The sequence below is a fragment of the Somniosus microcephalus genome, chromosome 2 (genome assembly GCF_052327205.1).
Source record: "Somniosus microcephalus isolate GS21.2 chromosome 2, FLI_Smic_1.0, whole genome shotgun sequence".
NCBI classification, from domain to species: domain Eukaryota; kingdom Metazoa; phylum Chordata; class Chondrichthyes; order Squaliformes; family Somniosidae; genus Somniosus; species Somniosus microcephalus.
This window is the reverse complement of record NC_140988.1, coordinates 111,732,463-111,756,912: the sequence shown is the minus strand read 5'-3', so window position 1 is coordinate 111,756,912 and position 24,450 is coordinate 111,732,463. Positions and strand designations below refer to the sequence as shown.

Below are 24,450 nucleotides of genomic sequence, written 5' to 3'. Positions count from 1 at the left end.
AAATGGCAGCCAGGAACGATATGCACACGGCAGGGCCCACTAATGTACACAGTGGACATTGGGGAGAGCATCGTGAGACGCCATGCTGACCAGATCCTAGAGTCACAGGAACAAGTCAACCCCATGCCTCGCCCATACGTACCTGGTGATGAACCCGACGTACAGGTCGCATCTACCCCAGAAACGGTAGCATCGGAAGCTGATGAACCAGCCGACGACAGGAGGCCAGAATCGCCTCCGCACCAAGAGCAAGACACTCGGGAAAGGCGCTATCCAGAAAGGATCAGGAAACCTCCCCAAAGACTGAATATATAAATAGACTATTTTCAGCTAATGTTGCATGTTAAAAATGTTAATTGTAATTAGTTTGATATTTAATTGTTAAATGAGTGTTATGGTACTGTTAATCTAAAAGGGGAGGAATTGTAATGTATATACCTTTAAGGGGGGAACTTTTTTACAGCTCATGTATACTGCAGTACTGGCAGTGACCACACCTGTATATAACACTGAGTAGTAATCTGTACAATTCAGTTGCAGTTTGAGCCACGTTGAGTAAACACCTGTTGTACCGTTTTCCGCAGTCTGTGTCTTATTATACACGGACGTAACAAATCTGATTTCAACTAAACTGGAAAATTTCTTCATTATACATATAGCTCTGTTATGGCAACATTAATTTTTCTCGATCATTGCTCAATACATTAACACAGTAATGCTTCACGCCACTAATGCTCGTAATCCATAAGCAAGACATGATACTCCCTCCAGGTTTCTCTGGTGGGTTTGCTGATGTGCAATCTTCCCGCGATTTGAAGCAAAAAAAGATTGCGTTGCAGCACCAATGACATCGTTGGGCTACGACTTTTGCATGTAAAGTAGGCCCCTACCTGCCTGGGGCGGGTGGACCTCCAGTTTCTGCTTTTTGGCAAGTAACGTGGGATGGCGCGTGGGAACATGGCGCAAACCGCCCCCGATCGCCATTTTCACTACCCACGTTTTCTCTTGGCACTGAGTAGGCTGGGTTAAACTCTGGGCGTAACTGTGGGATTCATTGATAGAACATGTGTTTGAAAAATAAAAGCTTCTCGTGTTTTGCAACTACAGCAACAACAACTTGTATTTATATAGTGCCTTTAACTTAGTAAAACATCTCCAGGCGCTTCAGAGGAGCACTATCTCGAGCCATATAAGGAGCTATTAGGACAAATGACCAAAAGCTTGATAAAAGAGGTATGTTTTAAAGAGCATCTTAAAGGAGGAGAAGTGGAGAGGTTTAGGGAGGGAATTCCAGAGCTTAAGGCCTAGGCAGCTGAAGGTACGACCACCAATGGAGGAGCCATTAAAATCAGGGATGCGCAAGAGGTCAGAATTAGAGGAGCGCAGAGATCTCGAAGGTTTATAGGGAAAATGATATGTAATTCTCGCTTATGCTTGCTCTCCCCCTCCTTGGAGCCATGCAACTTCCTAGTTGAGAGGGCAGGAGGTGACCTTCTCCCAAATTAACTGACAGCTAGGACTTGCCTGAGAGGAATTCAAGGTGACTTACGATTTTATTTTCTCAACCTGGCGAAGACTGAAAAGTGGAGCATCATGGATGGAAACTTGCATGCTGGTACTCATTGACACCTAGAATAATTGGCCCTGAAACGCTGCAGGAGTTTCCCTGGCCTCCTGCTGTAACTTTGGTGGGAGACCAGCAGAACTCTTGGATAAACGTCTGAAAAAGGTCATTTACACTGTCTCTCTGGGGGTATCCACCAAAGTTACGGCAGGAGACTGGGAGAACTCACCTGGAACTTGAAGCCAATTCTGCCTATGTTGGATGATGAGGCTTGCCTGGAAGAAATGCAGGTGTGCCCACATACTAAGGAGAATGCTTTGAAACCATTTTTTTAAGAAATAGACTGGGCGAGTCTTTGGAGGTCCAGGCCACGATGCGACCTGCCAGGTGAGACCGATATCACCTGGTCAGTTGGTATGCCTGGTCTCAACAGCCATACTTGTGCTGACTATAAGCCAATCCAACAACAACAACTTGCATTTATGCAGTGCCTTTAACATAGTAAAATGTCCCAAAGTGCTTCACAGGATTGTAATCAGACAGAAACTGACTTTGAGCCAAAGAAGGAGACATTAGGACAGGTGACCAAACGCTTGTTCAAAGAGATGCATTTTAAAGGAGGAGAGAGAGGTGGGATGCAAAGAGGTTTGAGGAGGGAATTCCAGAGCGTAGGGCCTAGACAGCTGAAGGCACTACTGCCAGTGGTGTGGCGATTAAAATTGGGGATGCACAAGAAGCCAGAATTGGAGGAGTGCAGAGATCTTGGAGGGTTGTGGGGCTGAAGGAGGTTACAGAGATAGGGAGGGGCGAGGCCATGGAGGAATTTGAAAATAATGATGAGAATTTTAAAATCGAGGTGTTGCTGGACTGGGAGCCAATGTAGGCCAGCGAGCACCAGGATGATGGTTGAACGGGACTTGGCGCGAGTTAGGATACGGGCAGAAGAGTTTTGGATGAGTTCAAATTTATGGAGGGTGGAAGATCGGAGGCCGGCCAGGAGTGCGTTGGAATAGTTAATTCTGAATGTGGTAAAAGCATGGATGAGGGTTTTAGCAGCAGATGGGCTGAGGCCAGGGTGGAGACGGGCGATGTTATGGAGGTGGAAGTAGGCGGTTTCAAACAGGAAGTTGGCCGGCAGCATGGTGGTCAAAATCAGCATGGCCTCATTGTACCTCCTGTGGGAATCTAATGGAAACCAACAGTACTGGAAACCCACTGGCAGGTCAAATCTCCTCCCCACCCCCATCTCCCATCAAGTGAAGCAGATGAGCGAGGGAACAGAATTCAGGGTGGGAATGAAACACAGATTAGAAGAAACAAAACAAAAACAAAACAGCAAACAAAAAAAACTAGAATGCATTACATTTAAAAATATAGCCAAGGGTTGTGTGAATTGAAAAGTAACCAGCTGTATAGTCACACAATGGAGGTCATTTTGCATATGGGCGATATCGGATCAGCCGCCTGTTATACATCCATTGATTTCCATGGAAATGAAAATCGGGAGAGATGTAAAACAGGCTTCCGATTCACTATCGCCCGTTTTATACTGTCGCACAAAGTTAAAACGCCCCCCCCCCCCCCATTGAATTTAGTTACCAGGCATTGAGATTTTCATTTCTGCTGCAAATTTCAGAGACTGGCATCAGCTGTTCACCGCACCCCGATGGACGCTACTGCTTCGGCTTGACCACATTCTGAGATTCAACTGGATATTTGCAAACCAAAGGCAAATTGGCACCTCAAATTTAAATGAAGACTTTAATTAATGGCTTGGCAACAAATTTTTTATCACAGCCTGACAGCTGTTACATGATTTCTTGCCAAGCACACCAGTTCAGAGCTTCCTTCATCACCTCTGTTACACAGAACACCAGTACATCCAAGTAAACACACGATGTGGCACATAAAAGTATGCTCGACTGGGATTTTTGTTCCAAACAAATTCTGGTTTTTATTTGGTGATGACTTTATTGTTTATTGTTTTGAGCGCTCCAGGGTTTATGACTAGTGTAAGAAGTAGAATTACATTGAAAGCAATAAAAAGCAAAGTCGATATATCTTTCTTGCTAGGAATTAAACATTTTTAAATTCCATTTTGAGTATCAGCCCCCCCCCCCCCCCCCCCCCCACTTTGCACAACCCTTCCCGCCACCACCCCCCCCCCCCCCCAGCTCCTCCACCCACATTAAGAAAGCAAGCAAACAGCCTGCCCTAAGCTACTGGCAGTGAATGGCCCTGGCAACTCACCTGGGCCTCCATTTTGCATCTTCCCCTCTGGCAGGACTGAGCACTTGCGGTGTGAGGAATTACTCTTGGACGCTGTACCCTATTTATAAAACCCCAAATCAGGTGGTCTTTGTTATGGCTTCATCTACCAGCATGCACATTTTCAGGGAGTTATGTATTTGAACTCCTAGATCTTGCTGTTCGGCACACCTTCAACTTTTTTTCCATTGAGTGGATACCGTTCAGGAAATTTTGACCATTTTTCAACAGAAACAATTTGGGGAAAAATGTGGATTTTAAAAAACAGCATGAGGTAGGTGTTCGGGCGGCCAGCTGGCAGAGTGTGCTGAATAGTTTCGGCAGGAGATCTGGTCCATTTTCAGGGTCGAGCCTCATTAACATACAGCCATCAGGCTGAGGGTGGAAAACGAGCGCCCCGGCTCAGTCTGCTAGATCCAGACTACCACAGTGTCGGAAAAAGGTAGGTCTGAATGGGGAACCTGGTGCAGCAGTGGCCCTGATTATTTTTGTGGCACATTCCTGCTCCTCCCAGCCCCACAAAAATAAATAAAAACTTACTATCTGGACTCATCATCAGCTGTACCGCCAGCTTAAACTGTGTGGAGAGTGCACGGCATACACCTTGATCCTTTAAGCCCTATAATGTCAATCAGGGTTGTCATAGGACCTCAATTTGCATATTAAAGGTGCTTCCGGCTGACTCCAGCTGCCCATCGACAGTCCCTGAGGAAGATCACATAGAGCACAGTGTCAGCAGGAACAGGGTGGTAACTCATTCCCCATCATTGCCTGGATGCCAGCCCCCCGTTTCCAACAGACGGGAAGCCTCAAAATCTCCCGCTATGCATTATCTTCTAAGTTTTTTTTTTAAAAGGCCACCCAGGTAAAGGCTGGTTAACATCTGTCATCCACTGAGGTAGAAATCCCTTTAACCTCATCACAAGAGGGTTCTATTGTTATCTTATTCTGATCTTACTGAAACATATAAGATACTGAGGGGGCTCGACAAGGTAGATGCAGAGAGGCTGTTTCCCCTCGTGGGGAAATCTAGAACGCGGGGGCACAGTTTTAGAATAAAGGGTCACCCTTTTAGAACTGAGATGAGGAGGAATTTCTTCACTCGAGAGTTGTAAATGTGTGGAATTCTCTGCCCCAGAGAGCTGTGGAGGCTGGGTCATTAAATACATTCAAGGTGGAGATGGACACATTTTTGCAAGAAAAGGGAGTGAAGGGTTATGGGGAGGGGCGGGGAAGTGGCTTTGAGCCCAAGATCGGCCATTATCTTATTGAATGGCAGAGCAGGCTCGAGGGGCCAAGTGGCCTATTCCTGCTCCTATTTCTTATGTTACATCCCCTGGGTCCTGTCATACAAGTAAATAAAGGGCAAACTCCAAAAAAAATCCAAGATGCTTAGACTGCTTCTAGAAGTGACTGATGCCACTGAGCCTGGGGAGGAATCTACAACAGTCCCGAATTCATATCAACTTCCATTCTTTGTTTTTCCTCCCAAATGCATTATCCCACACTTATCGACATTAAATTGCATCTGCCACCTAACTGCCCATTCCACTGAACTGTACATCTCCCTCACTGTTTAACAAGCCCCCTACTTTGGTGCTGTCAGCAAATTTTAAGAATTTGCTGAAGATATACTAAAAAATAAAGTGGACTCTGCACTGACCCCTAAGATCAAACACCTCAATATCTGCAGGGCTTTTCCTGATGTCACTTTAGCAGGAGAGCATAGAACCCCTAAAGAAATGGCGTGACTGGGTGAAAAAGGCTGTTTACACAGTTGTTCCAGCTGAAGTTATGGCAGGAGATTGGGAGAAACCCAGAGGAAATTCAGGGCCTATTAACTTTGTCAAACATGACTTGCCTTTAGCACAATCATGCTGCTGTCTCTGACTAACTCAGGAGATAGATGTCCAAAAGACAACCATTTATACTATTAGCTTCATATTCTGGTGGCAGAGTCGTGGACTCAGTGTTTCAGCAAGCCTGCCACTGGAATAAGGCCATTGGTTATCTCCATCTGAAGTACTGTGTGACGTTCTGGTCACCATGTTATTGGGAGGACATCATGGCACTACAAAAGGTGCAAGGAAAGGCTGCCCTTCTGATCACTGGCATTGGGCATTTAAGCTACAAGGAGAGACTGAGTTTGTTTACACTAGAGAAGAGCAGACTGAACAGGGATCTCACTCTTAAGAATCTTGAATACCACAGTATCAACGAGTTGAACCTGAGAAACTGTTGAGCATGGTCTCAAGAATGAAAAGGAAGGTGAAAGACTAAATCAGATGGACTGTTTGTTTACCAGTCCTGTACATTCCTGTGTCCCTATGGAGGCGGGGGAAAGGTTCCATTCTCTGAAATAATCTCAATAGCTCAAATACTTTGCAGTCAATTTTGATTGATGAACTTTGACATCTGTAAGATGCATTCTCAGCTATATAATTTGCTTGGGAAACAAACCATTAATTTGGGTAATAGAGATTCTAGCTGATCTTAAGTCACAAATTGAGATGTAAAATTGTTTTATGCAGTATTTTTACTTAATTCAAGGTCAGATAATTCAAAGCGTGTTGTACTTTGTAGAAATAAATAAATTGCAGAATGTGTATGTCACTGCTTCATTGAAGATGTGAAAAATATCATGCGCAGGTTGTTTTCATTGCTAATTATTATTTGTAACTATTAGCTGAAATTTAATGGGGAAGGCAGGTTGGGAGCGGGGAGACTTCGAAGTGGCCAGGAAACCCGGGAGAACAGGTATCCCACAGGCCCTGAAGTATTTAACGGCAGGCCCTGATTTGCATGGGAACCCTCTTGTTTCCCACCCACAGCCAGCCAGATTGAGAGGCTGGCTGGCTCCGGGTGGGTAGGCCCGCAGCACTCGGCGCAGAGAGGAGGGAGGGAGGGATCACGTGGGGAGGAGGGAGGAGGGGCAGGGGTTCACAAGAGGGCCGGGGGCTGGGGAGCAGCCGGAGTGGCATGGGGTGGGGTGGGCTGGCGGGTTTGCAAGAGGATTGGGGGCTGGGGAGTAGCTGGTGGAGTGGGGTGAGGGGGTGGGTCGCAAGAGGATCAGGGAGCGGCTGGAGGAACACGGTGTGGGGAGGGGGTGGGGGGTCGGGGCGGTTGCTGAAGATTGTGGGCTGGGACCAGCGCGGTGGGGAGGAGGGGGGGCCTGAGAAGGATTGGAGGCCGGGACCAGCACGGCGGGGTGGGTGGCGTGGGGGGGGGTTGGAGGCCTCGTGGGGGGGTTCTACAATCACGGGGGGTGGCTTAGGTAGGGACCCTGGATGCAGGAGGGCGGGTTGGAGGTGGATTGAGGTCGGGATTCAGATATTTGACACTTTAACTTCCCACACGACCCCAACTGTTGTGTATGTGCCTTTTAAGAGAAGAACTGATTCTATACTGCAGTACCGGCAGTGACCACCCCTGTATATAAAGCCATAGCAGGCTTCTGTATTTCAGTCTTAAGTTACCCTCTGTTCAAGTAAATACCTGTTTTATTGTTCTCCTGCAATCTATTATTTATACTCGGACATTACACCAACCAACCCTTTTTTTAAGTTAAAATTCCCCCCTATGAATCTGGAAAGCACAAGGACCTGTGGGATATTTGTGCACAATCAGTAGGCATCAGTTGCAATCTTGACCTGTGCTATAAGGTAACACAGAACAGTGCAACACTGCAACACTTCTTAAGCTGTTTAAAATGGTTTCTAAACTGGCATGATTTTAAATTCAGATTCTGGAAGAACAGCAACCAGCATTTACAATGTTAAATTCGGCTCCCTTTTCCCAACATCAGACTTGCATACCCATGAGAAACAGTTTATCAGTCTGCTGCCAGAATAACTGAGCCAGATATAATAAGTAGCTTGAATACCAGGAGCCAGCTTATGGACATTGCTGTTGGAACCAAACTAAAACACCACCACTAGAAAAGTGGCTTAAGTTTTGCCTGGGAACCCTGAGTGATTGGTTGGAGTCAGATTGTCTGGTGCTGTTGACGACAGTGTTTAGTTTCACTTTGTCCCTGTTTTTCAGGAGACTACACAGTAGGAGTGAGCGTCTTGGTATGTTCTGTAATATAATGGACCAGATTTTGCTGCCAAAATAATGGCGAGTTTACTGGCGCGTGCCATTATTAACATGTAAATCGTTCAGCAACAGAGATGCCCCATGAATTGTGAATTGCCACAAGTTGCTGGGCGATTTGCACTGCTCCACCGTTAGTCTTATGAAAACGGGAGCTCACACTCAACCTCCCTGTGAGTTTCATGAAGTTGCTGTATTTGCACATTAATTGCCAATTAAATTCACTGTAGTGTGGTAAAACCACCAATGAACTCCTGCACAAATGAATAACTGTCTTTAAAGCAATGTTACAGCACCTATGTCCGTTTGCTGAGTGTAGACAAGCTTTCTGTAAAAACCCTGAAACAACGCGATGACGTCATCACGTTGGTCACGTGGTGCCCCGAGTGGCGGGAAACGTGATGACGTCAGAGGTGGGAGGTTCCGAGTTCAGACCTCGTGGAACAAGCTACTGTATCGACCTGTTTGCTGTTGCTCCTGCATGTTTTTGTTTTGTTCACCAGTTTAATTAAATTCGGTTAATTTACTGAACTGCCTCGACCTCAGTGATTTAGATAGGAATCCGTTGATTCCTACAGTAGAAAGTTAGGGCTGCTATTGAACAGTTTAAGTATTTTTTAATTAGGAGAGTTATGTTCGTGCAATGACCATCAACTTCTCTGGCCCAGAAAGGGAATAATTTAAACTGTGCAGGCTCAATCCGACAGATAGTAAATTGTTATTAGAGATTTTTTAACTTAAAATTATTTTTTTCTTTCTGTTTCTTGTTTCTCTCAATCCAATCTTTCTTGCTCTCTGTCTTTATTTTCCTTTCTGTATCTGATTTGACTCTAATTCACCCTATTTCCTTCTCAGTTGTTCCTCTGTTCCTTTCTCAATCCTTAAATCTCATTGAAGATAGACTGTTGGTCCCATTGTTCACCATGTCACAGATGGCCCGTTATCCACTCCCACTTCCAGTAATTTGCAGGGTAAACGTTTTTCGAGCTGAAGGGTGAGGGGAAAAAGTGTAACTAACGGGGCATGCTGCAAGATGCCCCACTCCAACAAAATCCTGGGTCATTGTACAGTTTACTTTTCACACAAAATGCTTCTTTTTGTTCAGCAGCCAAGTATTTGTGAGTTGAATTTATTGTGGCCCAGAATATAACAGCCTGTAACCTTCCTTGTACCTGTACAGTGCCAGAAAGTTGCGGTTACAATAGAGCATGCACACAGCAAATTAAGGCTGTTCCTTTCATGAGTTCTAACTGACATTTCTGTCGAAGTATATATTGAAATATTAATGTAGAGTGTGGACGTTTTTGCAAATGATCTACCTTGTTCATTATAATTATTCCCAGTGGCGGTGAATTGCTTTGGGACTTCCTGAAGATGTGAAAGACACTATATAAAAGAAAGTTCATTCTTTCATTTCAGTGATGCTTTTTCAATTTCATTTGCTAGCATTTCAATAAGTGCTTGGATAGAGGAAATACTGATGTGTAATAGTACTCTGTTGTCAGGAATTCCCAAAACTATTACATTAAAAGGACAAAACTCTTGACCCCTTGACCTATGTGCTGTCACTTATCCATTCTTGGATGACGGGTAATTTCCTCCAGCTAAACATTGGGAAGACCATAAGCCATTGCCTTCAGCCCCTGCCACAAACTCTGTACCCTCACTACCAGCTCCATTCCACTCCCTAGCCTTTGTCTCAGAACCAAACTCTTCGCACCCTCTCCGTCTTGTTGACTCGGAGCTGAGTTTTCGACCCTTTAACCTCTCCATCAAAAGGACTGCCAACCTCCACCTCTGTAACATTGCCTGCCTCTGCTGGTACCTCGGCCCATCTACCACTCATTTGTGCCTTTGTCACCTCCAGAATCAATGACTCCAAAGCTCTTCTGGCTGGCCTCCTATCCTCTACCCTGTCAACTTCAGCTTATCTAAACTTCTGTTGCCCGTATGCTGTCCCACATCAAGTCACATATATCCCTCTGTTTTCACTTAATTAAATTGATACCTCAACAATTCAAATTTAATATACTCATCCTTGTGTTTAATTCCCTCAATGGCCTTGTCCCTCCCTATCTCTGTAACATCTTCCAGTCCTACATCCCCCTCCCCCTCCGAACTCTCCATTCCACTGACTCTGACCTCCTGTGCACCGTCTCTCCTATTAGTGGCCATGTTTTCAGCTGTCTTGGCGTCATGCTTTGGCATTGCCTCCCTAAATCCCCCGCCTCTCCAGCTCCCTCACCTCCTTTAAGACCCTCCTTAAACCCCACCCCTTTGACCAAGCTTTTGGTCACCCCTTCTAATATCACCTTCCTTGGCTCAGTCTCTGTTTCCCTCACACCTCTGTGTAGCGCCTTGGAACATTTTTTTATATTAGAGGTGCAAGTTGTTATTGCTGATTTTGTAAGTAGTATATGTAAGAAATGGCCCTGAAGCACGCTGGTAGGAAATCAGGTCCATCTCCCTTGCCTTGGTGGATACTATAATTCATTAGTTCTTGGCTGAACTGTGGTGAAGTCGGGTCATTCACTGTGTGTAAAATTCCCATTCCAGGTAATGTCTTTATTTGCAGTAGCAGAAATTTTACAAGCCGACATTCAATAATATCACCGTTAATCACCCATTGCTTCCTATGTTTTGTTGGCAGGTCATCGGATTATGGAACCACCTATGTAAAACTGAACCTGCAGTCTGGCACCAACAACATAATCACCAATTTCTACATTTGCCCTGCGAACAAGAAAAAGGTACGAGTAAACTAAAGTGAGAAAATGGAGGGCGGGGGGGGGGTGCAGTGGTGGGGGGTGTGGGTGCTGGCCATTTTGAAGACCTTTTTGTTCCTCTATTTTTCCCCAATGCTGTAACCCTTTCTAGAAAGGCTGGCTATACTTAAAGTAGATAACTCATCAGGACCGGATGGGATGCATCCTAGGATGCTGAGGGAAGTAAAGGTGGAAATTACAGAGGTACTGACCATAATCTTCCAATCCTCCTTGGATACAGGGGTGGTGCCAGAGGACTGGAGAATTGTTAAATCCTTGTTCAAAAAAGGGTGTAAGGATAAATCCAACAACTACAGGCCAGTCAGCTTAAGCTAGATAGTGGGAAAGCTTTTAGAAACAATAATCCAGGACAAAATTAACAGTCACTTGGACAATTAAGGAAAGCCAGCACGGATTTGTTAACGGCGAATCATGTTTAACTAACTTGATTGAGTTTTTTGATGAGGTAACAGAGAGGGTTGATGAGGGTAATGTGGTTGATGTGGTGTACATGGACTTCTAAAAGGCATTTGATAAAGTGCCACATAATAGGCTTGCCAGCAAAGTTGAAGCCCATGGAATAAAAGGGAAAGTGGCAGCATGGATACGAAATTGGCTAAGTGACAGGAAACAGAGAGTAGTGGTGAACGGTTGTTTTTCGGACTGGAGGAAAGTACACAGTGATGTTCCCCAGGGGTCGATACTAGGACCACTGCGTTTCTTGATGTATATTAATGACACAGACTTGGGTGTACAGGGCACAATTTCAAAATTTGCAGATGACATCAAACTTGGAAGTATAATGAACAGTGAGGAGGATAATGATAGACTTCAAGAGGACATAGGCAGGCTGGTGGACACGTGGCAGATGAAATTTAATGCAGAAAAGCGTGAAGTAATACATTTTGGTAGGAAGAATGAGGAGAGGCAATATAAACTAAAGGGTACAATTCTAAAGGGGGTACATGAACAGAGAGACCTGGGGGTATATGTACACAAATCGTTGAAGGTGGCAGGGCAAGTTGAGAAAGTGGTTAAAAAAGCATATGGAATCCTGGGCTTCATAAATAGAGGCATAGAATACAAAAGCAAGGAAGTTATGATGAACCTTTATAAAACACCACTCTGTCCTCAACTGGAGTATTGTGCCCAATTCTGGACACCGCACTTTAGGAAGGATGTGACGGCCTTAGGGAGGGTGCAGAAAAGATTTACAAGAATGGTTCCAAGGATGAAGGACTTCAGTTACGTGGATAGACTGGAGAAGCTGGGGCTATTCTCCTTAGAGCAGAGAAGATTGAGAGATTTGATAGAGGTGTTCAGAATCATGATGGGTCTAGACAGAGTAGATAGAGAGAAAGTGTTCCCATTGGCGGAAGGGTCGAATAACAGAGGACACAGATTTAAGGTGATTGGCAGAAGAACCAAGGGCAACATGAGGAAAAACTTTCTAACGCAGCAAGTGGTTAGGTTCTGGAATGCACTGCCTGAGAGGGCGGTGGAGGCAGATTCAATTGTGGCTTTCAAAAGGGAATTGAATAAGTACTTGAAGGAAAAAAATTTGCAGGGCTACAGGGAAAGGGCAAGGGAGTGGGACTAGCTGAAGTGCTCTTGCAGGGAGCCAGCATGGGCTCGATGGGATGAATGGCCTCCTTCTGTGCTGTAACCATTCTATGATCATTCTGTGATTCAATGCAGCTTTTCAGATATCCAGAGGAAGAGGCTTGTTTTGTAGCTGTTAGATGTCACTGCTATGCTTTGCACGCACTCGGCACAGTGCAACATGGAAATCTTATCACCAGAAAGCTGGTGATGTTGCAAGAGGCATGTCAGTAACTATTCTTCAGCTTTTTATTTGCCCATAGGTCGACATGACAAAACCCAGTTCAAATTTTGTACCTTGTCAGAATGTTTTTCTTTCGTTTTATAACTGTCTAACGCAGAAAATCAGCTATAATAAGAAACTTATCAACGCATCTATTTTAAAATTCACAAAATCAGGCTTATAATGAGATCCACTGTCAGGGTAACATTAAAACCATTACTAATCCAGAAACTTTGACAACCCTGCACAGGTTCCCATGGCATGTTCCAGCTTGTGCAATTAGTAGAAAACTGGTAATGAGATGCTATGTGCGACTGTATTGAAAGAATTGATACTCCAATTCCTATATGGAAGGGTTAAAATTCAGTGAGAAATTTGAAGAGCAAATCAAATACCAGCTCTATAACAACTGAGTTCTTTACTTCTAAACCCCACGTTTTTTTTGTTCTTTAAGACAACTTGACCCAGCATTGAGTTTTCAGTCTGAAAACCAAGAATATCTGCATTTTGAATATTGCTAAATTGCATTTGTGAATCAGCACAGCGCCATTTCAGAGCTTATTCATTCATTCAAAAGAAAGACATCTTGTTGACAAGGTGAAGAGTACAAATTGTAGCTCTGTTTCTCTGAAGGGATGTGGCAGTGGAAGGGCATCTTACCGACATGGCTACATCGATCTGGCAGATTGGTGCAAAATAATTAGTTGTACTGTATTTCCTGTCGTTGCTCTATGTCAGCTTCTGTGGAATTGGTAACCAAAGCTCATAAGTTGCCCCTCGGGGCACACGATGCATATACAACATTTTCATAACTGGCTTTTATGTATGTGCTGTCTTCTCTCACAAACAGGACAAGAAAATCCCCTAAATTCTGCGTTTTTGTAAAATGCTATTATTCTTATCTGTATAGCTTTGGGCAGTATTTTAAATCGGTAGAAAGCTCACAACATCTAGTCATGTCAAATGAGAAAATTAAATATTGTTAAGTGTCGAGGGAGCTTCTGGAGATAGGACTTATCTGCAAATGACATTCCTTCTGCAAGTAGCACTGGGAGCAAACACTTCATTATACATTAATTAAGTGATTCCTCCTTGTGGCATTGCCCAGAGGGTGAGGTCACAATTGGTTTTTCACTGTGTTACTTTAGTTGCTGATGTGGGTATCACAGAATGTGTTAAATGTTTTCTGAAAGTAGTCATTTCCCTATCATATACTAAGAAACAAATGTTCCCCCAGCAACCTTTCTGCCTGTATTGAATACACTAAAGACGGAGATCTGAAATCTTCTGAAGTATTACCTCTCTTGCTTATTTATAGGCAAAAATAAATACAGTATCTGCATTATTTCTTTTGGGAGCTTTCAAAATCGGATGACATTCGAGACCTAAATCCCCATTGTCCAGATTTCTTAGTCATGTTCTCAAACTCAGTTTCCTCTATGTATACTTTGAGGTGACATCGTGTTTTCTATGATGTGATAATACCACCAGCTTCAGCAATAAGTCTATTTTCAGATTTATTGTTTTTTTTTGTCAGACATAAAATGCAGAAACCATACACAAAGTATTATAACAAAAAAAAACCACTCCAGAGATCAATTGGATGAGATTAATCTAACTGGTGGCCAGTTCTGACACATTGCATTTGCTTTACCCAATAATATCTGCCTGTTTGATGGACATTGTCTGTAGTGACATACATCCTCTCTTCTTCTGTAGCTGTAACAAGAGATTATTAATTGACGATTAAGGTCATTCCTCCACATAATGCAAGTATTTTTTGTCACAAATGTGGTTTATTACATTTTCTTTAAACTAGAAAAATACATTCTGTTATTTTTTCTGGTTTGTGCCAGTTTTGGATTCCTGTGAATATGCAAGTCTTTAGGACATCTTTGTGCTTCAAATATGATTAGTTTTGTGAAGTTGAGCATTCCTGGTCAGAAGAGAGTTTCCATGTCAGTTTGCCAGTTGGTCTTCATTCGTGCACGTTTCTGGGCAGGCTCAGTTCATGGAATTCCGAAGCTGTCATATTAGCCACTGGGGAAGTTCGTGTTGCTCTGGATACACTGTGTGGGGCAGTGCAAACGTTTGCTGTGTGTTTTCTGTGCAACTATCTTGTCACACATTTGAAGAGGGAGACACTGGGAATGGAGAAAGTCACTGGAAATGGAATGAGACAATATGAATGGAGAGTGACTTTACAGTGAAAGAGACAGATTTTGGAATAGAGAGACATATGGAAATAAAAGAGCGACAGTGTGAACACAGGTAAAAACTGGTAAAAGAGCCGAGACATTGGGAATGACAAAAGGCATGATGCTATCACAGGGAAACATTGGGGCTGAAAATCCATGGGGAACATGCTCCAGTACACCTGCCTGGGACCTCCGCCACTGACTCTGCCAAAGCTCATGGGTCAGAGGGAACGCTCCCCCTTTACCATGCCAATGACTGGTGCCCGTGCCACTAGAGCATCTAAGATGCCCGCCAGCCCCAACATGCTAGTTCCGGAGAGAGTACCAGGTTCCCCTCGCCTGGGAAATAATTTAAATGTGCCCCCAGCAGCAGCTTTTGTAAGGGAGCTGCTTTAAAATATTTTTATTTTTAAATCTCAATTCTTCTTTGAGGGTCCAGACCACAATCTCACCCGGGACTTCCAGGTGGGCCCATTTCCGCTGTTCGGTGGTCTGGTAATGCTGCTGATGATGCCAGGTCCCACTGAGAGCTAAGGACATAGGAACTCCCAGCATTGGGCATCCCTGGCCCTGACCCCATTACTCTTATGCCACTTGTAAGGGGGCGGGCTGAAATGAAGCCCCTTTCGTGGCCCGATATAATGCTGGGACCAAGTGTATCCTGGTGTCAGGCTAATTTTCAGCCCTTCTGGTGCACTCCCATCAGAGTTACAGCAGGATTGTGCTAGAAGAGCTGTAGATTTTTGGACCCATTGGTGTTGCGCCTGTCCACCACCTCCTGCCAGGTGCGGCACTGCTGCCCTCTAAGGAGGGTGACCAAGAGTGCCAAATGGAGCAATCCCCTTTGTATGCATCTCACGCAGCAGCACCTCCACTCTGCTATCCATCAATTGAGGAGGGTGCGGGGGGGCTACAGCACTTGCACCACTCCGTTGCTAGTCCATAGACTCTGTTTGGTAACCCCAAATTTTGTTGACCTCCACAACTTTATATTCTCAATTTTTATTTTTGTCTGCCAATGGCCACTTACCTTTAAATGTCACTTCCCCATAAAGGGTTGCTGCAGCCCTTTAAGCAGTACAAGAAGTCCTATTTCCCACATTGTGATCTCCCTGTGGTTGCTCAATGTGCGGAGTAGAGCTCACAGTGGATATATAATTAACACTGATCCCGTAAGATTCAACAGAAACAACCGTGTAAATTGCAGGCAGAGAGATTGATTGAATTTTTCGAGGGGGTGACTAGGTGTGTGGATGAGGGTAGTGCAGTTGATGTGGTCTACATGGACTTCTGTGAGGCTTTTGACAAAGTCCCCCATGGGAGACTGGTTAAGAAGTTAAGAGCCCATGGGATCCAGGGCAACTTGGCACATTGGATCCAAAATTGGCTTCGTGGCAGGAGGCAGAGGGTGATGGTCGAAGGTTGTTTTTGTGACTGGAAGCCTGTGTCAAGTGGTGTACCGCAGGGATCGGTGCTGGGTCCTTTGCTGTTTGTAGTGTACATTAATGATTTAGATATGAATGTAGGAGGTATGAGCAGTAAGTTCATATGCAGGTACAGCAGGTGATCAGGAAGGCCAATGGAATCTTGGCTTTTATTGCAAGGGGGATGGAGTATAAAAGCAGGGAAGTCTTGCTTCAGTTATACAGGGTACTGGTGAGGCCACACCTGGAATATTGCATACAGTTTTGGTTTCCATATTTAAGAAAAGATATACTTGCTCTCAAGGCAGTTCAGAGAAGGTTCACTCGGTTGATTCCGGAGATGAGGGGGTTGACTTATGAGGAAAGGTTGAGTAGGTTGGGCCTCTACTCATTGGAATTCAGAAGAATGAGAGGCGATCTTATCGAAACATATAAGATTGTGAGGGGGCTTGATCGGGTGGATGCGGTGAGGATGCTTCCACTGATGGGTGAGACTAGAACTAGGGGGCATAATCTTAGAATAAGGGGTTGCCGTTTCAAAACTGAGATGAGGAGAAACTTCTTCACTCAGAGGGTAGTAAATCTATGGAATTTGCTACCTTAGAGAGCTGTGGAAGCTGCGACATTAAATAGATTTAAAACAGAGATAGACATTTTCCTAGCTGATAAGGGAATTAGGGGTTACGGGGAGCGGGCAGGGAAGTGGACGTGAGTCTAGGTTCGGATCAGCCATGATCCTATTGAATGGCGGAGCAGGCCCGAGGGGCCGTATGGCCTACTCCTGCTCCTACTTATGTTCTTATGACACAAAAATTGGTGGAGTGGGAAATAGCGAGGAGGGAAGCCTCAGGCTACAGGACGATATAGACAGGATGGTTAGATGGGCAGAACAGTGGCAAATGGAATTTAACCCTGAAAAGTGTGAGGTGATGCATTTTGGGAGGACTAACAAGGCATGGGCATACACAATGAATGGTAGGACCCTAGGAAGGACAGAGGATCAGAGGGACCTTGGAGTACATATCCACAGATCCCTGAAGGCAGCAGGACAGGTAGATAAGGTGGTTAAAAAGGCATATGGGATACTTGCCTTCATTAGCCGAGGCATAGAATATAAGAGCAGGGAGGTTATGATGGAGCTGTACAAAACACTAGTTAGGCCACAGCTGGAATACTGTGTGCAGTTCTGGTCGCCACACTATAGGAAGGATGTGATTGCATTGGAGAGGATGCAGAGGAGATTCACCAGGATGTTACCTGGGCTGGAGCGCTTCAGCTATGAAGAGAGACTGGACAGGCTGGGGTTGTTTTCCTTCGAGCAGAGAAGGCTGAGGAGGGACCTGATTGAGGTGTACAAAATTATGAGTGGCATAGATAGGGTAGATAGAAAGGAACTTTTCCCCTTAGCAGAGGGATCAATAACCAGGGGGCATAGTTTCAAGGTAAGGGGCAGGAGGTTTAGAGGGGATTTGAGGAAAAACTTTCACCCAGAGGGTGGTTGGAATCTGGAACTCACTGCCTGAAAGGGTGGTAGAGGCAGGAACCCGCACAACATTCAAGAAACATTTAGATGAGCACTTTAAATGCCATAGCATACAAGGCTACGGACCAAGTGCTGGAAAATGGGATTAGAATAGACAGGGCTTAATGACCAGCATGGACACGTTGGGCCGAAGGGCCTCTTTCTGTGATGTATCACTCTATGGCTCTGAGATGGCCCACTACTGACCAGAGGTGCACACAAAGTAGAAAATCCATCCAATTGAAAATAGGGAGACTGTAGTAAAAGACAGAGATGTTAGGAACTGAGAGACAGAAGCAAAAGAGGAAAAAATTGGGAAAGGAGAGATACATAGCAGTGATATAGGGAAATAACGGGAATAGAGTGAGAGTAGTAAAACTGGGTGAGACTTACAATGAAGAGCGACATTACCATAAAAGGGGAGGCACTGGAAAGAGAAAGAGGTTGTAGTCCTTCCTACTTGTGCAAACATTTCTTTACGAAATTAAATGTGTTTTCTCCTGTGGCTGCACTAAAAAAGATTGATTTTAAAGTTCTTGATGGCTTTGATTTAATAGACATGAGCCACAGAATTGCATTTGTATACATTTACTGGCTGTGTTTGCAGTTTCCCAGTAAGTAAGAAAACAGTTAATGGACTGCTTATGAGGTGAAATGGCTGTAGTTATTTGTGTAGATCATTTCAATGGCTGAGAACATGGCTTTATATTAGAGTTAAGCTTCGAACCTGAGCACAGCTTTAAAGGGAAAAGGCAGTTCCCAAAACAGGGAGTGGACTGGGCAGAGATTTGTTAATGCTGACCACATGTCTGATCTAAAACTAAAGACACACAAGGGGGAATGCAAGATGGCAGAGCGAGAAACAGTTTGTATTATCTTTCAGGACCGGAAGATGTGTAGAACAAAAAAGCCCAGCAATACCTATGGTTCAATTTGATACCTGGCTTCTGACAATGAGGATGAGTTTGCTTCTTTCATCTCTCACTGTTTGCTCAATCTGCAATAAGCACTAACAAGACTTCAGGGCAAAGCACTGATGGAATGATGTCCAATTGCCTTTCTACAAATATGTATTATATTTACAGTGTTGGATGATGCATTATTAGTTACATAAGCTACCTCTAGTTTTGTATATTCCTCTGAGTGCTTTGGGGAACAACATGACACCTGAATGGAACATTTCCTCTTGTCAGTATGTGTTACCAACATTGTAAACATATGAAGAAGACTTACTTTAGTTACTATCACCAAGAATTTCCTTAAGGGTTCTCCTGATCACCCGCCATAACTTCAGCAAAGATCAGTAGAAATCCTACTTACGCGGCTTATTTGGGGTTTCCGTCAATCTTATCTAACTTGCACACAGAAATCTTAGTGTTTGCTCCTGTTACTTTGTACATGTTACTTTTCTCAAAGTTTGGAAAAGTTTCACCGTATACTCCATCGAAGTGTCCTGAGTTCCATCCTTGAAGGAAAAGTTCAAAAAGTTAATGCTACCAGAGCGAATTTAGATAGCTCGCCCAGGAGATTGGCTGGCAGCATTGGACTTGAGATACAGTGAGGTACAGTGCCAGATGTTGGCTGCTTCACCGATGACCTTAAGCTCTTGAGGTAACTGATAGTATGTTGATGACCATCGTGTAAGTGAGTTTACTTCTAGGAACCTCGTGAAGAGTCAGAAGGTTGAGAGTTACAAGCTCCACAACAGGAACTGAGCACTGTGACTGACACAGTGCAGGACTGAAGGAGTGTTGCATTGTTGAAGATCTCTGTTACAGTCGTTGAGCTCAACTTTCTAGATCTTCTGTTTCATCTTCTCACTCTCGCCCTTTGTTTTTCTTTCTAACTATATTACTTCACATATATTCCATGACCGTTATACACTCTGCACCAGCCCATACCTGTCTTTATCAAGAAGTATCTCCTCATCTATCATCCGTGGTCCCAGAGGCGAACAAAAGCTGCTGTTGTTTAAGTTTTAAGCAAAGTATAGAATGTACCCAATTATGGCACTACTACAGATAAGTTTGTCTTTAAGCATGCATGAATTTGTGAGAAAGTTCAGAATTGAATGTAATCAATGTATTGTTTAACTTCGATCAGGCTGTTTATGACCTTTGTGAAGACTGCCACTGTCAGCAAAGTTCTGTAGGCTTTTAGCCTTAGCGCTTAATACAAAATGGATTCCTCACTTGCTCTCAATCCCTTAACAATGTGATGCAGGATAACACTTAAATTTCTCAATAATCTGTATTAATCCAACTTTAGAGGCAGTTTATCACACCAGTGTGGCATTTTCATTTATCACACCAGCAATCTCTGTGCTCAATTGAGAGCAGTTCTTTTTCAAACAGAAGATCTACACTCAGTAGGAAGAAGTTACACCTGTTAGGGAGAGGAGGATTTTTTTAAATCCCAGATTAAGATATTTAAAGAATGTGTCTTTTTAGACCTTATACATTATTATTTTAAATAATAAATTGTCATTGTGTTCCTGTTATTCATCAATAAGAAACCAAAAGCTGTAAAAAATAAATAGAATTGATTTTAATAATTCCTATAGACGAAACAATTCCCATCTGATCAACATAGATTATCAGTTCAGTTCCTGATATCGAAATTAAATATTTTTTGTTTGACCCCATTAGATTCTCAGTGGGAGGGGGAATAGTTTGTGACATTACTGAGAGTAGAAATGAAGGAACACACGATATATCCCTTGTGTTTTTGTCCCTCAAGTTTTTTTTCTGCCACTTTTCTCTCTTTTTCTCCTCTCCTCTCTTGAAGGCTTGTAGTTCTGCAGGAGTTCAAAGGGTGCGGATCACCCTCCAGTACCTGAGTGACCATTCTAGATAGATTTCTAGACACAAGGGGCATCAAGGGGTATGGGGAGAGAGCGGGAATATGGTATTGAGATAGAGGACCAGCCATGATCATTTTGAATGGCCTACTCCTACTCCTATTTTTCTATGTTTCATGCATGAGCCTAGACAATAAGTATCAGCAGACTGTGGGAGCTTCATATTTCAGCCAGAACTATCCTCACTTAATGTCCCCACAAGTGCAGCTTTCTCCAGGAGGTGCTATTGAATTGTGGTCAGTACCAGTACCAGAAACCCTGGCTGATTTTCCCCTCCCCAGCTTATAGTGCCTCTGTGGCTCCCTGGCTGTAGTCGGCTAACTCAGCACAGGTTGTGAATTGAACCTGGGACTCTTTGGTCTGTATTATCAGTTATAAGATGCTTTACCAACTGAACCAATGGGGGACTATTTCCTTATTCTATTCTCATTTCCTCTTGCTCTCACACATCTGCTAAAGCTCTGCAACCAGCCAAGAAGAGGCACTGGAGACCAGTACAGGGTGCCTTGCCTTATGATTTCCCCCCCCCCCCCCCCACCTCACTCAATTAAGCAAGGGCCTGGGTCCCATCAATATCTTCCTATGATAGTATGGCTGATATCAGAAGCTCACCATTCAGGGGTGATCCTACCATCTATCATAATCCATTGGAGCCTTCAGCTACCTGACTCTATGCTTCGATTTCTACCGAGTATGCACTTAGCGTGGATGCTTGGAAATCCCTGAATAGACTTGGCTATAAATTCTAAATGTGGCAGAGATCACAAGCTATATGAGTGACCTCCATCTCAAGTTTATTGACTAGCTCTGAAACACTGAAGCAATTGGTACTTTCTCATTCTAGTCAGGAATACTGTATCTATTAAAATATACTGAACTTTGAGCCCTGCCTGTCCCAATTATATTTTAAATATTGTTGCAATCTGCTTTAGGTGTAATAAATTAAGACAAAGGTTATATGCTAGGTATGACCATTTAGTAAACTGTTTACAAAACTACGTGAATCAATATTATTCACATTACATGTTTTTACTGATAACATTAATATCCCTGCAGGACTAGCTCAGGCTCACAGCTCCACTACTTTATAAAGATGCAATAGATGTCGTATCCCTGGCTGAGAGGGCAGGAAGGTGACCTGTCACAGTACTCTGCCAGTGCTGCTCTGTAATAAGTCACCAGAAGAAGAATGGCAGCAGCCCACTGTGAACTCTTCCTTAGATTTTCTTCCCCTGCCTATGGTGGTATGATTGAGATCCGTTACTCGGTGAATGTTGGACACAATCCTGCATTCCAGCGCTCTGCCCCGACGCTCTGTGTACCTGCTTAATGACGAGATTTAAAACTGCAACAAGAGGGTACTGTGAGGTAGTTTATTCAAGATAGTTTCTACTTTCACGAGTGAGTCAATCCATATTACTCAAGAATGTTCAAAGCTGCAAGCGAGCTCTGACCAACCTCAAGTGTCCAAATAAAATTGATATTACCCAAACTTCTATGCAATATTCTTACCTGTTTTATATGTTTTATATTAAGTTAAAAGAGCTCATGGAATCATGTGCCTGTGACATTTCACAGAGTGATGCCCTAGTATCGGCTGTGTTTTTGGACATGGGAGGCACAGAGCAGACAGGACAGGCTTCTCTCCGCAGGAAGGAGAACGAGGTCAACGGATGACTTTTACACTTCTCCTAAGCAATCACTTATGTAGCAGCGTAGACTTGAGAGGGGGTTGCCTACACACTGTTTCAGCCAGAAAATAATGTCCATGTGGGAGTGAGCAATTGTAGGGGGAAGTAACATTTTAACAAGTAATGAAAGAAAACATTTGATGATGTTTAATAATTTAAAAACATATGGAAGCATGATAGCAATCATTGTGATAATGCCACTGCTACAGTCCACACATCTCTGGGAAAATACAAAAGTTATCAGCAGGTTGCGGGTGCAGCCTTCAGATATATAGCAGGTTAGGACTAGAATTGGAAACCCAATAACCGTGTGCTACGCCAGGGTTGTCCAATAGAAATCTTTGACTAGCCATGGGTGTGGCTGTGACGATACTGTTTTAGCCACATGCATTAATTTTAATAGAAAATGCCTTACACACAATACATGACGTCTATATTTACTTAACAAACATCTACCACCATCCAGTAACCATGGAAGTAAAGCATTCACAACAATCAAAAAAACACTCGCACACTCTGCTTTTCGTCTGACCATTTTACCAACAAACGCACAAAAAGGTTAATGTACACGTGCATTCGCTGTGCGAATATGAATATCGAGATCACATGCTCAACACTGGTGTCTATGGGGTAGATTTTGACTTGTGCGATATCGTAAAACAGGCGATAGTGAATTGGCAGCGCGTGTTACATCTCTCCCGATTTTTATTTCCATTGAAGTCACAAAGAGATGTAAAACAGGATGCTGACTCGCTAGCACTCATTTTACACTGTTTCACAAGGTCAAAATCTACCCCATTACCCATTTTTTATTTAGTAATCAGAAATGCAATCAGCTACATCTGGATTCCCAATTAGCCACATGTGGCTAATGTATTGGACAACACTTTGCTACGCTTGGATTAGCAGTAGCTAAATTTACCAAACATTTAGGAGCAAAATATTTCTTTTGCAAATTTTCAGTCTGAGAATAAATAACTGGAATTGTTTAAATACATAAATTCCTAGATATTCTTAAATCATTAGCTGCAAACCATGCCCTTCATAAAATCTTTTCACAACGGATTCTCAAAAATATCTTGTATTTAAAAAAAAATGAATAGCTGGTTGCTGATGGCAGTGTGAAGATGGATATTTGTAAGGAGCACTGTGTATACTGTTCAGGATCTGGAGGCATTGTGTTGATTTTTAATTTGCCCAATCGATTTCAGTAGTGAAAGAGCATTTAAGCTGTGATGGTTCTCTCTGTTGTCATTAGCTGACAAACTGACGTTGAAGATAAATGATACTTGGGGTAATAATTCTCGGATTACTTGTACAGGGCTCTGCTGACTGCCAGCAAGGCTGCTATTGTTTTGAATGTTCTCAGTGGAACAAGCAGTGATTGTTTTCCACACTGGGGCTGATACTCTTACAGGCTGAGCCGGGGAGATAATTAATTGGCCAGAGCAGGCTTGATTGCCCTGACTAAATACATTTTCCCAGAAGCCTTTTCATCATGGGCTAGTTACACTGTGCCTGGCAGCGCACGCTGTATCTTGTGTCCTGCCCCCCTCCCGCCGGCCTAGGTCTGGGACTTGACAGCCTTGCTTAAAATGATGAATTATATTGGATTGATCGTGTGCCTGACAGTGTAGGGAGGCTCCGTTTTTATGACGAAGGTTCAGCTTGTTGGCAATGGAAGTTTCCGGAAGATAGATGGCAGCTCATCCATTGTCTGTCATTAAATATCACGAGAGGCGTGAAGTGAGTCCCTAATTTTTTTTTTAATACAGGAACGTTTATAAACGTATTGAGATGAAAATTAGTTCAGTTTAACCTTTTATCACACTGAATAGCAGATACAGCAGTCACTACATTTCTCGTTTAATGCCAAATTAACTGTTATGGTTGACTCAGCCTGATGCTTGGAGCATAGGAACAGGAGTTGGTCATTCAGCCCATTGAGCCTGTTCCGCCAATCAATTAGATCAAGGCTGATCTGTATCTTAACTCCATCTACCTGCCTTGGTTCCCTAACCCTTAATACCCTTGCCTAACAGAGACTCTAATACTTGACGAATCAGCAGTAGGATTTCACGTATTTATCAGTGAGATCCCTCCCATCCTAGCTATGTTGTGACACAGTGCATCATCTCTGCACATCTGTACAGGATGGACATGACTAAATTGGGTTTGTAGCTGGGGCAGTCTCCTTCCTCCCTGCCTCCTCTCAATTACTGTGGAGTTTCAGTATGT

At 43.6% G+C, this 24,450-nt stretch overlaps 1 protein-coding gene across 1 annotated transcript in view; it reads left to right on the top strand.

Annotated features, from left to right (window-relative positions):
- Positions 1–24,450, top strand: part of sorcs2 (sortilin-related VPS10 domain containing receptor 2) — an 879,651-nt gene that overhangs the window by 273,820 nt on the left and 581,381 nt on the right. Inside the window, exon 3 of the mRNA XM_085964704.1 lies at positions 10,578–10,677. Coding sequence (XP_085820830.1) covers positions 10,578–10,677 — 100 coding nt within the window. The remainder of the gene's footprint in view (positions 1–10,577; positions 10,678–24,450) is intronic.